The sequence below is a fragment of the Diabrotica undecimpunctata genome, chromosome 10, assembly GCF_040954645.1.
Source record: "Diabrotica undecimpunctata isolate CICGRU chromosome 10, icDiaUnde3, whole genome shotgun sequence".
Classification (NCBI taxonomy): domain Eukaryota; kingdom Metazoa; phylum Arthropoda; class Insecta; order Coleoptera; family Chrysomelidae; genus Diabrotica; species Diabrotica undecimpunctata.
Window position 1 is genome coordinate 74954526 of NC_092812.1, and position 15135 is coordinate 74969660.

The 15135-nt window shown below is 34.2% G+C and overlaps 1 protein-coding gene across 1 annotated transcript in view; it reads right to left on the reverse strand.

The window, feature by feature from the left end:
• Nucleotides 1-282: 282 nt before the first annotated feature.
• The window catches only part of rb (adaptor related protein complex 3 subunit ruby), a 40911-nt gene continuing 26058 nt past the window's right edge, over nt 283-15135 (reverse strand). The window contains exons 12-14 of the mRNA XM_072546755.1: nt 11328-11466; nt 655-865; nt 283-589 (exon numbers count right to left, since the gene is read on the reverse strand). Coding sequence (XP_072402856.1) covers nt 442-589; nt 655-865; nt 11328-11466 — 498 coding nt within the window. The 3' untranslated portion in view covers nt 283-441. The remainder of the gene's footprint in view (nt 590-654; nt 866-11327; nt 11467-15135) is intronic.

Genomic DNA, 15135 nt, shown 5'->3' on the forward strand with positions numbered 1-15135 from the left:
TTTTGCAGTTAATAACTACTCCTGGTAGAGTACTTTTATTTTAATTTTTATTGTCTGCTTTTATTATAGATAAATATATTTTTACACAGTCTCACCGAAATACGAGGCGACTATACCAAGTAACAAAATGAAATTATTTGTTTAATTTTATTTTAAGAACGTTTTCCGAAGTGGAAATCGGAACGTGAAAATAAAACATATTTTCAACTGAAATTGTAGTTAATTCCCATTAAAGATACAACGTGGTATATTGTTTGTCTCTTAGAAAATAAAAATCAAACAATTAACTGACAATTTAATATAATAAATAAAAAAATTTATACATAAATATATATACTTAAATGAACTATGAATATAAAAAATTAACTTAATAATTTAGTATAGTTTATGTATTTTGAAAGAAATATAATTTTATATTTTTCACATTAGAACAATAACAAATTATAAAGAGAGTATGGTTATCAATTCGTTGAGCATAACAGAACCAAAGACAATATTTTCACAATTAACAATTACATTTGTAGATTCTTCACTGCATTCAATAGATACAAGAACTAAAGATGAAGAGGTCATCGTTTGTCCTCCAAACCTACAAAATAATGTGCGATTACAATAATTCACTAAAGTCTTGTTTTCAAAATAAAAATACTTTACCTAAAGTATTTTGGATCAGAACGATCGCAAGGCCCTAAATTTGTACATTCCTTTATTTTTTCTTCAATGTCTGGAACACAATTGGGTATGGCTTTGGAATGTTCCGTCATACCACGTAATTTGGTCTGATTTTGCAGGAACAAAGCGGTGCTCATCGTGGTAGGTCTTAACAACTCACCAATATTTGGTTTAAGAGATACATTAAATTTACCTTAAACAAAAATTACTATGAACGACTGTCATTTCAATTAAGAGAATGTGTGTGTGTTTGAGCATTATAAATACATAGGTTACAAGCTTAAATACATAAAATAGGTTATTACAAAATTTGATAAAAATCTTCTGATCTTAATAATTGAGTTAGGTCATGTGGTTTGATTTTCGGTATTTTGGTTATTTCTTCATTTAATACTTTTACTTTATTAATTATTTTAGGACAGCTTAATAAAATGTGCTCCGCTGTACCTTCATCTGAACATGGACAATTAAGAGAATCACTTAATGTTATTTTATATTTATAGTGAGGAGTTGGTATACATAGTTGAACCTTAATCCGCACAATACAGAGAAAAGGGGGGGGCAAGGAAGGAGCCTCCACGAGATCAATAGTGCCACATCAACTACAAATTAAGCACTATTGACGGCGTACCCTGGAAACGTCTAATCCTGCCAACACCGGACCAAACCAAATCAGATGGCAACCATCAAGCCACAACGGTTCTTCTCAGAGCCAACACTGATAGTAACGAGCATAAATATAGAGGGCATCACTACAGCCAAACAAGACATCTTATCAGAATTCTGCAAGAACATGAAATGTGAGGTAATGTGCATCCAGGAAACCCACAGAAACCTAACTGCAGCGAGACCGAAAGTCTCCGGTATGAAACTGATTGCGGAGATACCACACAATAAGCATGGGAGTGCGTTATTTGTCAGAACGCAAACCATAGTCTCATCTGTGGGAACAACAAATGTACACGGTATAGAGATAATAACCACTGAGATCGGAAAATGCACAATAACCTCGGTATACAAGCCCCCAAACCAGCCGTTTATATTTTCACCCCCAACTAACCCCTACTGGGTCGAAACGAGTGGCCTCACATTAATCCATGATCCTAAACTTCCATCATCTTTTCAGAGCAAAGTTTGGAAAAGAAGATATAACCCGGATATCTGTTTTTCAAGTAATAACCTCGAAGACCGATGTACCAAAGTAGTATATGGCCCCATACCAAAAACTCAGTATAGACCAATTGGTATAAATATCTTTCCAATTGTCAGACCACAAGCTATTCCATTCAGAAGGAGATTTAACTTCAAAAAGGCAGACTGGCAGAAGTATCCGGACATGCTAGATTCTGAGCTGCTACGTCTTGAAGCAAAAGTAGAGAATTACGAAAAATTTGTAGGGGTAGAGAATTACGAAAAATTTGTAGGGGTACTCAAAAATGTGTCTAGAAAAGCTATCGCCAGAGGACGTAGACAACAATATGTTCCCGGGATGTCCAGCGAGTCCAAAGAACTAATGAGAACATACGAAACCCTCTATTCCACTGACCCTTTTAGCCAAGAAACGGTCGACTGCGGAGCAGTACTACTCCAACAGCTAAGTCAAATCAGACAGGAAAAGTGGATTGAGACCCTGGAAAAAATGGACATGACAAACACATATTAGTAAAATAGCATGGAACCTTGTAAAAAAACTTGCGGTGATCCAAAAGAACATAAACCACATTGCAAGGTTACAGCAAACCAAGTCGCTGCTCAACTCCTTATGAATGGAAGACGAACCGAAACCCAAACACTAGAAGAAGATTGGATTCGGAGACAAATCACCTAGGAACTACTTTTACACTAAAAGAACTCCACGACGGTATGAACAGGTTAAAAAATATGATATGTGGATGATATATGCAGTGAACAAATAAAGCATCTAGGCCAAGGAGAAAAAAACTGGATCTTGCAACTTTATAACACGTGCTGCAAAGCCTGCGAAATTCCAAAATCATGGAAGAAATCTAAAGTAATAGCCTTGTTAAAACCAGGAAAGGCTCCAGAAAATTCCAGTAGCTACAGACCTATTTTGATGTTGTGTTACTTTTTCAAACTATACGAGATACTCATACTCGCCAGAATGTAAAAAAATCACCTCATTCCACAACAAGGAGGATTCAGACCCGGCAAATCTTGCACCGGTCAAGTCCTCTCACTAACAGAACACATTGAAGAGGGCTTTGAAGAAAAACTTATAACAGGGGCTGCTTTCGTAGATTTGACAGCAGCCTATGACACAGTAAGGAACAAAACATTGCTCCGAAAATTATACGACACTCTCAATGACCACCATCTGGGTAAGGTCGTATATTGCTTACTGCAAAACAGACGTTTTTTCGTTATGCTGGAGGGTAAAGTAAGTAGGTGGAGAGTTCATAAAAACGGCCTCCCACAAGGAAGTGTTTTAGCACTAATGCTCCTCAATATATACACAAACGACCAACCTACGCCGACTGAAACCAAGCACTTCTTCTATACTGACGATCTTGCAATATGTGCTCAAGGAAATAGTTTTGAAGAAGTGGAGGAGAAACTAGAAACTGCCTTAAAAACAATGACAGCGTACTACCTGCAGAATTTCCTGAGACCCAATCCCTCTAAAACCCAAGTCTGCGCTTTCCACCTTCGCCAAAGGAAGCCAAGCGAAAACTCCAAATTGCGTGGAATGGTAATACATTAGAACACACAAACCAACCTATATATCTTGGAGTACCTCTGGACCGGTCCCTCATCTACAGACAACACTGCATAAAAACGAGAGGGAAAGTAACAACTAGGAACAGCGTACCCAGAAAGCTAACGGGAAGTAAATGGGGTGTACGTCCTGGCGTTTTAAGAACAACGGCACGAACATGGCAAAATGGAGAAAAATAGACCAAGATGATGATATTGTGACTGTGGAGAAACACAGAATATGGAACATCTTGCTACACGCAGAAACTTTCCTCATCGATGTACCCATGAAGATTTGTGGCTTGCCAACAAAGATGGAACCGACGTAGCCCGATACTGGGTCGAAATTTTATGAATGACATAAAACGACACGATAAAGTAAGTAAAGTACGAGAAAAACCGCTTACTTCCAGACAGTTTTAAAAACAAACAGTGGCGAGAAGGCTCGGTACTTCTCTCCATTCTGTTAGTAGTATGGGCAAGCAATTTCATTGTGAGGGCATTTATACCTTAAATATTCTCCTGTTCTACTTCCTTTTTTTAGCTTCTTCGTCTACCTCTTCATTTTCTTTTATTACACAATGCCCTTTAACCAAAACTAATAATACATTGATTTTTTGAGTTTGCAGTTGATGTTTTCACCAAGTTTAGTAATTGGTTAAAATATAATTACTATTAACCTGGTGGATATTTTTTATTTTCATAACAGCACTTTTACTATCTGAACAAATTGCAAATGCTTCTGCTGTAACTTTCATATTACTTATATATAGGAGAGCTTCCAATAGGTCGATTAATTGTGTAGTATATATTGTAAGTTATTCATTTAATTTAAAAGATCTTTTAAGGTTATTATGTGAATCAAATATAGCGCAACCTACTTTCTTGTTGCTCTTTGATGCATCCGTGAATATATATCGACATCCGGAAAGATACTTTTCTAAATCTTCCTTAAATATATAAATTTTCTAATCCTTGGGTAAAATTTTGAATATTCTGAGAGAAAACACAGTTAATTGGATGGATGTTGTAAATATTTATACTATATAATGGATCTATATCTGAAGAGTGTATTTCTTCTATTACGTTATGTATTACATAGTATGACGCAGTAACAGTTAAACTTTTTTTCGACTTCCAATAACTATGGGTAAGATCGGATGTAAACAGTATATTGCTATTTTGAACTAAGTCGCTATTTTTGGAACTTAATTTGGCTATGAAAATTGGAAGCTAAAATCTATCGGCGATATTTTAGTGGAGTTTCAGCTACTTCTGCAAATAAACAATCAAATGGTGTACTTTTTAAAGCCACTATATAGCCTTCGGCACTTATTTACTACGTGATCTACTTTTTCTAGTTGACTTTTTGAAACTTGGTCGTAGAAGAAATAACCATAAACCAGTGTTGTAGGAATGTACAGAAATGTAGGATTTGTACAGAAGGATTGCACCATTTGGGTCTGATCCCCATTTTGTTCCACATACTACCGTAAGATGTTAATTCCTTTTTCTGTTTTCTTGATTAGATAATCTATGTGATTTTTCCATGTCATTTTCTATCCAGATACGTTTCTAAGTATTTTACCGATGCTTGTACGCTATACTTTGTTGTATCCAATGTTATTTCGGTTGGAATGTTTTTTCCTTTTCTCGTGAAAATGCAGACTTCTGTTTTTTTTCCTGGAAACTTTTAGACCATTTTATCCAGATTCTTATAAGCTATATTTAATGTTTTGCACCCTTCTTTATTTTATTGACATGGTAAATATATGCAAATATCATCGGCAAATTGTAGTATAGAAATAGTCTCTACATTTAATTTTACATTCCAGATCTACTGTATGTATTAAGTATATTACAGGGTTTAGTATACTTCCTTGTGGTAATCCAATATTGGTCGTCTTAGAGCCCAATGTTTCATCATTTATATTTATTGACACCGTTCTATCGGAATATAGTAATCTGATACGCGAGGTCAAAGCTTGAGAGATTCCATTTTTTTTATAAAGTATGTCTAATATTATATTATCATATGCTGATTCTATTTCTACAAAAATTGTTGGAAGTGATTTGTTGTTAGTAAAAGCAATATTTATATCACTTACTAAGTTACCTATATTTCCAATGGTTCAACATCCTCTTCCGAAGTCAAACTACAATTCAGGTAATTTTTTATTGTTTTCGAGCGAATGGACTAGTCTGACTTTGATCATTCTTTCTTAAGTTTTTAAGACACAAGAAGCTATATAAATTGCTCTATATTTATCTGGATCTTCCGCCTCTCGATTTGGCTTTAGAATTAGGATTGCTGAATATTCCTTGCAGCATGTTGGAAGTTCCAACCAATTCCAAGCTGTATTTATTATGTTGTGAAAAACTTCTATACTCGATTCTGACAAACTAGCGAGCATTTTATAATCAATACTATCAACTCCTGGTGCTGTATTATTGTTAGTTTTGAGGCTTTGTTTTATTTCCATACTTGAGAATTGCCTATCTATATCATCCTTGCTCAGTGAAATAATCGGCCGAATATTTGTTTTTACCCAACTTGGAGTAATTTTATTGAAGAACGTTTCTACCCACTCACCTACCGGGATCCTATTTGTTGAAGGATTAAATGTATCTTTTATTTTCTTTATATATATTTCCATATATCTTTTATAGGTGTGTTTCTGTCGAGATGTTTACAAAAATTTTGCCAAGAATCTTTTTTACTTTGTTTTTGCGACTCCTACTAAATTTTTAAATTTTAAATAGTTAAATTTGACTGCCTTTTGTAAAGCAAAAAAGCTTCTCGTTAACATTTAAAAGCATTTTAACATCTGTGATTCCAGCAAACTTTGCTATATTCTGATTTGATCTGTTCTCTTTTGTGGGATTGCTAGTTTTGGAGCATGATTTAGTGACTCTATAAAACTCTATGATCTTTCGTTATTACTTTCATCTAATTGTTCATCTACTAACTGAGAGAAAAATGACCAATCAGCTTTATTTAAATTAACTTTGTGTTTACACTTACAGGATAATTGAGTAGTATTGAAATACGTTTTAATTAGAACAGGAAAATGATTGGAAGTACCTAATGGTGTAATATCAGTTTTCTAATTACAATTTAAAGTTAATTCTCTGGAGCTTATATCTATAGCCGATTTATTATTACTTCCAAATCTAGGTATTAATGTTTCGTTTCCTGTATTTAAATAATTTAAGATACATGTCTCTATAGCACCAAGAAGCCTTGAACTCCCTATATTTGAATAATTATTTTCCCATGCAGTATGATGACAATTGAAATCGCCTCCTACCAAAAATGGCTTTTCCAGGCTATCAAAAAAGGTAAGCCAATTTGTTTCTCTAATGTTTAGTTTTGGGTTGGCGTATATACAGTACAAATGGATTTTGATATTTTTTATTTATTGACACTGATACCGACATATTTTCTAAATAAGATTGCAATTCCTCCATAACCATCAATAAGGTCGTGTCTAATTATATTAAAATTATTAATAAAAAAATGTGAAGATTCCTTTAAGCAGGTTTCCGAAAGCAAAACTAAATTAATTTTTATTATCGAAAATGTATTTGTCAAAGTGACACTTTTATTACACAAAATTGATCTAGCATTCCATTGCAGTATATACTAAGTGACATAGAAATCCGAACACCCAGTTTAAATGATTTTATTTCAATAAAATTTGGTGTAATTTATTTATCTTACTGGAAAAAAAAACAAGTGATAAAGTTTTTAGCCTTATCAGTTGGAGATTCCGGTTTTTATACTTTTTGTTTTTAAATTCACTAACAATCTAAAAATGAAAATTTGGCGGATTGTGGTTCTTGACATTCTTTACGATGCCTAGAGTACGGAGACCTGTACGATTTCATCAACTTAGTGAGTTTGATAGGGGCCGGGTAATGGGACTTCGGGAAGCTGGACTTTCTTTTCGGGAAGTTGCAGTTAGAGTGCAAAGAAGTGTAGACACCGTGGTTAGGTGTTGTCAGGCATGCACTTCAAGAAAGCCGTACGCAAAGAGCAAGGGGCACTGGACGCCGCCGTAGAAAAACAGACCGTGAAGATCGCTGCCTAAGATTATTGGCCTTAAGAGACCGTTTCTCCACTACCAGATCCATTGCAAATGAATGGTTTGCAGAACACGGAATGAGAAGTTTTGGACTGTTTTCATACCGACCACACTGGGTCCTCCCTTTAACTCCAGAACACCGCCGTAATCGCCTTCAGTGGTGCAGAGAACGGTCACTCTGGAATCAGGAATGGAACAGTATTGTCTTTAGTCTTTAGAGTCTCGATTTTGTTTTGGGCATGCACGATGGTCGAGCGAGGGTTAGAAGGCGACGTGGTGAAAGGAGGAATCCACAGTTTTTTGTTGAAAGACATGTTCTTCACACTGTTGGAGTTATGGTTTGGGGTGCTATAGCTTATGGTTCCAGGTCACCTTTAATCTTCATCAGAGGTAACATGAACGCGCAGCGTTATATCCAAGAAGTTTTAGAACCCCACCTTTTACCCTATCTTGACACCCTGGCAAATCTAACTTTCCAACAAGATAATGCCCGACCACATGTTGCAAGAGTCACAATAGACTTCTTTCAACATAATGATGCCACATTGTTAGCATGGCCACCAAGATCTCCCGACTTATCCCCAATTGAGCACGTGTGGGATATGATGGGTAGGTGATTGCTCAATTTGCAACGTCCTCCTCAGACTCTACAAGCACTTCGAGAGGAGTTGGTCGTTGCCTGGAATGAGATACCACAAGAGGACATTGACCACCTGATCAGAAGCATGCCTAGGCGCGTTGGAGAATGCGTAACACATCGGGGTGCCTCCATACATTATTAAAGGTAAAATGGCTTTAAAGCAATGCAATCATTTTAAAATTTTAATCATGTACTTATTATGCTTCATTAAGTACTTATACAAAATTTTATTAAAATAAAATCATTTAAACTGGGTGTTCGGATTTCTATGTCACTTAGTATATTTAAGTTACTCACAGTCTGAAAGAATTTGCGTTATACTGTCTTTTATATTTTCAATAAGTGTACTATTTTTAATTTCTACATTTAAAAAAGTTAAAGCAAGTTTTTATCTGTTTATTTAAAGTGCTAATATCATCACAACTAATATTATAATTTGGTATATTTTTAAATTGATTGAAAACAGGTTGTGTTAAAATTTTGTGATTTGAAATTATTTCTTTATGTTCTTCGAGTGTTTGATCGATATCTGGGTATATAGCACACCTCCTTTTTTTTAAGTAACAGTATAGCGGTTACCATTTGTGTTAGTTTTTGCTACACTTGAAAAACTTCCTTTGTGTTTATGCAATGCTTTTCTTTACAGTAAATGCATAATTGGTTCATTTTTGGCAACGTTTTTTGGTCTACACTGTGTATATATGGCCGTAACTTAGACATTTAAGACACTCCGTTACTCTTGACACGTATTCTTCGGCTTCATCCAAAAGTTTTCCTATCATTACCCTAGTGGGTAAAAGTTGACCTCTAAATGTAACTATAATTATTGTAGTTGTTGGAACAGTTTCATTTTGGTCGATTTTACGTGAAATTCTTTTTACGTGGCTTACTTCAAAATTATTCTATAATTTCGGTTTAATAATTTCTTTTAATTCCTGTTCCTTTAATTCGAAATCTATTTGCCTTATGACTCCCTTTACCTGAGTAAAAAACATTGGAATGTATGTATAGTATCGTTTTTATTTACCTCCATTGAAGAAACCCAAAAGGCCTTAAATAAGCTGAAAAATCACAAAGCGCCGGGTACGGACGATATACCAGCAGAACTTCTGAAATATGGGTGAGACGCAGTACATCGCCAAATCCACCAGCTAATAACGCACATATGGTTAGAAGAAAGGATACCAGCACGATGGAAGTAAAACATAGTAGTGCCCATCCACAAAAAAGGAGACAAAACAAAATGCGCGAATTATAGAGGAATTTCACTCCTAAACACGGCATATAAAACCCTCTCAAACATCATTCTTAGTAGACTAATCCCTTATGCTGAAAATGTCCTAGGCGAATATCAAGCCGGTTTTAGGGCAAACAGATCAACAATAGATCAACTATTCACGCTGAGACAACTTCTAGAAAAAGGTTGGGAGTATAACAGACCCATACACAATCTTTTCATAGACTGTCGACAGGCATATGATAGCGTAGAAAAAAGCCAAGTATGGAATGCCACGGCGGAGTTCTCAATACCAAAGAAACTCATTCGGATAACCAAAGTCTGTATGGAGGGTGGAATATCTAAAGTACGTGTAAATAATAAACTGTCTGGCAGTTTTGAAATCAACAGTGGGCTCAAACAGGGTGATGCGTTATCTCTACTACTTTTTAACCTTGTATTAGAGAAAGCCATGAGTTCGGCCGAAATAAAAACAGAATTGCTATCGGTTCAAGGCCCCAAGCTATTACTCGCATATGCAGATGACATAGATCTCGTTGGAGACTCCATCCTATCCACGAAAGACATCTTCAACAAGGTGGAAGGAGCAACAAGTGAAGTAGGGCTAAAGATTAATGAAGAGAAGACGAAATATATGTGTATAAATAGAACGACACGAAGAGACAGAATATGACAAAATTTGAAGATCAACACCTTCAATTTTGAAAGAGTACAACGTTTTAAGTATCTGGGGGCCGTAATCACAGCTGACAACGATGTTACTGAAGAAATAAAAGACAGAATCCAATCTGCAAACCGCTGTCTATTCGCACTGGATAAGCTCATAAAATCAAAAAATCTTACAAGAAGTTCAAAGATCAAAATCTATAAATCCATCGTCAGACCTGTAATAACATACGGATGCGAAACGTGGACCATGACCAAAGCAAACGAAGAAAAGCTCAGACGCTTTGAACGAAAAATACTTAGAAAAATTTTCGGACCTCGCCATGACATCACCACAAACCAGTATAAGATCAGAACCAATATCGAATTAAAAGCACTCTACAATGACGCCGATATTGTCCAAGAAATTAAATCACAGCGACTAAGATGGGCATGCCATGTGCACAGACTGCATAACGATAGACTGGTAAAACTGGTATGGGAAGAGATTCCCACAGGCAAAAGACCACTCGGACGTCCCAGAATGCGATGGAGAGATAACATCCAAACAGATCTCCGGAAAATGAACATTCCATTTGACCCTAGGTTGATGGAAGACCGAACAAATTGGAAAAAAGTTGTACAGTCAGCCAAGACCTACCCAGGGTTGTAGCGCTACGTGATGATGATGATGATATAGTATCGTTTTAAGTTAATTCAACCTTTATTTTATTAGCTCCTATTACTGCTGTGTTATCTACATCATGTTTAATTTCTGTTACCGTAATTTATTAGTCTAGTCATATCTATTTTATGTAAATTGCCTATTTTACCTGTTTTAATTTGAATATAAACAAAAAATATTTTGAAGAATATTGGTTTATTGTGTTAATGACCGTGTTTACGTTTAATTTTTTCCCGCAAACAGATTCAGAAACATGATCTTATCTATTGCGATTTTGAAATCCTCTAAATTCCTCCACTGGAGAAGCTGGAAGATCCTGACGGGACACATCCATATCGCATTCTAAATCATCTTTTTCGGGGGGTTTTCTACCCCCGCTAATAACACTCATGATCTTTAAAACACTTAGATTTTACTTTTTTTTTTTAATCGATATGTGTAATTTATTTATATGAATATAACTAGTTTTTTAATTACGAGATTATAATACCGGTTTCGTTATTTAGATTTTAAGTATCGCAGAACCGAAACCAACCAATTAGGAGAATTGACTTCGTAATATATATTGTAATATACAAAATAAACGGAAGGTATAAGAAATGTTTCACAAAAACTTAGCGAAAGGTGTACGAAAATCATACTCACCTAAGGAAGACACAATTTCAAAATTTGCAGGCTGTGTAGTATCATTGAAGTCAATGCCCAATGTTGCAGGAAGAGAACAATTAGGTGGCAACTTTGATATGCAGGCAAAATCGTGTAAATTCATTCCGAATGCCAAATTCTGCAAAGAAAAAAATGTTAGATATTTTTCATATATATATATATATATATATATATATATATATATATATATATATATATATATATATATATTGTTATGATGTATTGTTTGTGAATGATGAGCAATGAGTATTTTTTAATAATATAGGGTTTTTATCGCGGTTCTCAAAGAATTAGTTTGTAAGTACTTTTTTAAATTATCTTTATTATATCTATTATGAAACACACATATATATCTAACCTAGCCAATGTAAATTTAAAATAAACTATCTTTAAATTGAAATTCTTATGAAACTAATTAAATTCTATAGACAATGTAAAATTTAAACAAACTATCTTCAAAATTGAAATTGTTATGACACTAACTAAATTATATTAACAAATTTTTGTACCTTTCTGTCACTGAATGCCTAAATGAACTGTTTTCCACTGTATAGATTATAATCACCACTTAATGTCTTCTTCGCATCTTCGGTTATCCTTGTTTTTGTGAAATTACTTTTTTCAATTATCAGCTTCCACCAATTTAAGATATTTTTCTTCACCAGCATTTATAAACCACCAAGCAAACCAGCAAACAGCATTTATATTTATTCTTCTTTTCTATATACCAATATCCAATCACCAAATATATATTATTTAATTTTAATATTCAATTAATACTTCTTCCATTATCCAATCATCATTTATACAAAACATAATTCTAAATCTTCAATAATATTTTCTTTATACTGTTTCTTAATCTTGATTTAACTCACTATATTGAACAATTATAACTGATTGACTGACTCTAACTAACTTTCATACTAAAAAACTGGCCATCATAGTAACTGTAACACATAACTGATTGACTAACTGAATGGACATCTTGAATCCAAATCACCGGGTATTTATATCTTTTTTCATGTTCCAGAATCATCTAGCCAGAAATCATGTTCCATTTGTTCTATTAAATACATGTCTGAATTTTCTGGAACAAACCATTTCGCAAACAAGGCAATCTCCGGTGATCTAGAGAATTCCTTACTTTTCTATTGATAATTTTGTTGACATTTAGGCTTTTCAGATCAGAATATACACTTAAATCAGTAACTATATATAAATTAAACATTTTAAACTAACATATTATTATAACCCCACTTTATATTCCTAATTATGAATTTCTATCTGTCACTTTCAAGAGTATTTTTGGTTGCCTAGTCACATGGCTCACTTAAATATATCTACAATATTATAATTATTAAAATACAACTTTTTACAATTATTATATGCTAATTTCTTAAAAATGCCCTCACATTAATAATTTTTATAAAATTCTCTAGTATATAACTTATAAATTATTTTCTTTAAACACCAATCATCTCAATATATATATATATATATATATATATATATATATATATATATATATATATATATATATATACGGTTATTGTAATAATTCTAAATTATTAGATTACTGATATTTTCTTTGAAACCCTATTTGAATTCTTTGTGCTATGCCCAGGGACTTTCAGTTCATTTTATTTCCTGTGCATGTGTTTTCCTCACTTGATGGCATTTGGTATAGTTTCCATAGGTCGAAATTACCATTCCGAGTTATTCTTGGTCTTCCAGTGGCGTACAATTTTTTTTTGTAAGAGTGACAGGTATTACTATTCTCTCCCTAGAGCTTAAAAATTTCCAAACAAATATGTGAGATCGGCCGTAATGCAACTGAATAATTTAGACATCTGAGTATATGGACTAACAAAACGGCAAAATATCCATACAGTATGCACAAATTAAATAAAATAATTAAATATATCACAATCAAATTTACGTGCAGATGGTTATTTCTACAAGTGTATTGTATAATCCAAATTTAATAGGATTGTCAAGGCAGACATTTTGTAGTTCGTAAACACTTGTTGGTTACAGCACACAACGAGCAGCAGTTGGTTAAAGCGGCTATATATTTATTTGTTAGCACACAAATTCACTTCTTAATTATCATTTTTGCCGGTTACATCTGATGTAAGTCCGAACTGAATAAAGTAGACTCGCCTTGTTGCGAAATTTAGTACCTCGTGCAGCTTATCAGTGCCGTTGAAGTATACCTGAATGCCAAGACAAGGACAACCCATTAAAATCAGGTGGCCAGAAGTATTTAATGAGCGCAAAGTCTGGTAATATGGCATCAAAACCAACGTGCAATACATCTGTTGATAAACAGGATAAAAGAAGGTGGTTATCTGCGAGAGAAAAACTTCTTCTTCTTCCTTCTTGTATGTAGGCTTTAAAGCCTGTTTCTTCTTCAATATTAGCCTCCTAAATTGTTTAAATTATCGCACCATATTTTTCTTGGTCTGCCAATACTTCTTGGTCCATTTGGTGACTTATCTCGTGATATTCGTACTATCCTATCATCTGCCATTCTACTAATGTGTTCGTTTCACTCCTGTTTCCGTTTTGTCACCCATCCATTTATGTCTTCTATATTGCATGCTCTTCTTATGTTTTGGCTTCTCTCCCTATCCAACAGACTTTTCTCTGATATTCGTCGGAGTATCTTCATCTCTGTTGTTTCTAGTAGCCGTCTCGTTTTAGATGTATCAGGTCTTGTCTCCGCTGTGTATGTTAATATAGGTCTAATTGCTGCTTTATAGATTCTTATTTTTGTGTCTTGTCTTAGGTGTTTGTTCTTTTAGAGAGAAAAACAAATAATGATAAAATCGGTTTATGGGGATTACGTAGAAGAAATCAAAATATGTTTATAGAGGACGTCGCGGCATTGTGTGAAGATTTAACGAAAGTATCGGCTCGTACGCTTGTCCCAATAATTCAAGGTCACAAACCACTCCAAAAATCTATTCATAAAACGAGAAGTATAATTTGAATAATTCGTAATGAAGAAAAGTTCATGGATTGTATTTTTGGAACGAAAGTTCAATTTTAGGAAAAAAATTGAGGGACTTTCAACCGGCTTAAAAGCACCTTCGGGCAAAGGAAGACGTCTCATTATTACGCACATAGGAAGTGATTCAGGTTTCTTACAAGGTGCTTTAAATGTGTTTACCTCAATCAAAACAGGCGATTAGCATGAGGATATGAATTATGATGTGAAAAAACATTTAAAAATGCTTTAATATACAGGGTGTTCCATTAAAAAAAACACACAACTTTGGTTCATTCCGTTGATCTGACTGATCCTGTATAATCGAAAATAATTTTAAATCAAAGACGCCTTTGATACACATCAGTTTTGTTTTAAAAATTTTTTATATACTCCATAGTTTACCCGTAATTAAACAAAGCCAGAGGTTTGGCGTACTCTGTATGTAATAATTATATAGAATATTTGTGTAAAGAACATCCCAGAGGTACTTTTCAGTGCATCACAGTTTTTCGATTTCTTTCTAATGCATTAAGTTGGATGTGACGGAGAAAGCGGTAGTTCCGTGATTAAACAGAACTATATTGCAGCGTTAGAATAAGCTTACATACATAAGCGGCTCTTTCGTAACCTACGTTTGATTCGTTGATATTTAGATATGCGCTTTCTCTAGCCAATCAAATACGCCTATTACTGACAGTTTACATAAAACTTCGTCCATGCTGCCCATTCTTTCGAAGTGTTCGAACAGCTAGTGACGGTTGTCGTTCAGGTCAGTATTTGTTTTGTATAATT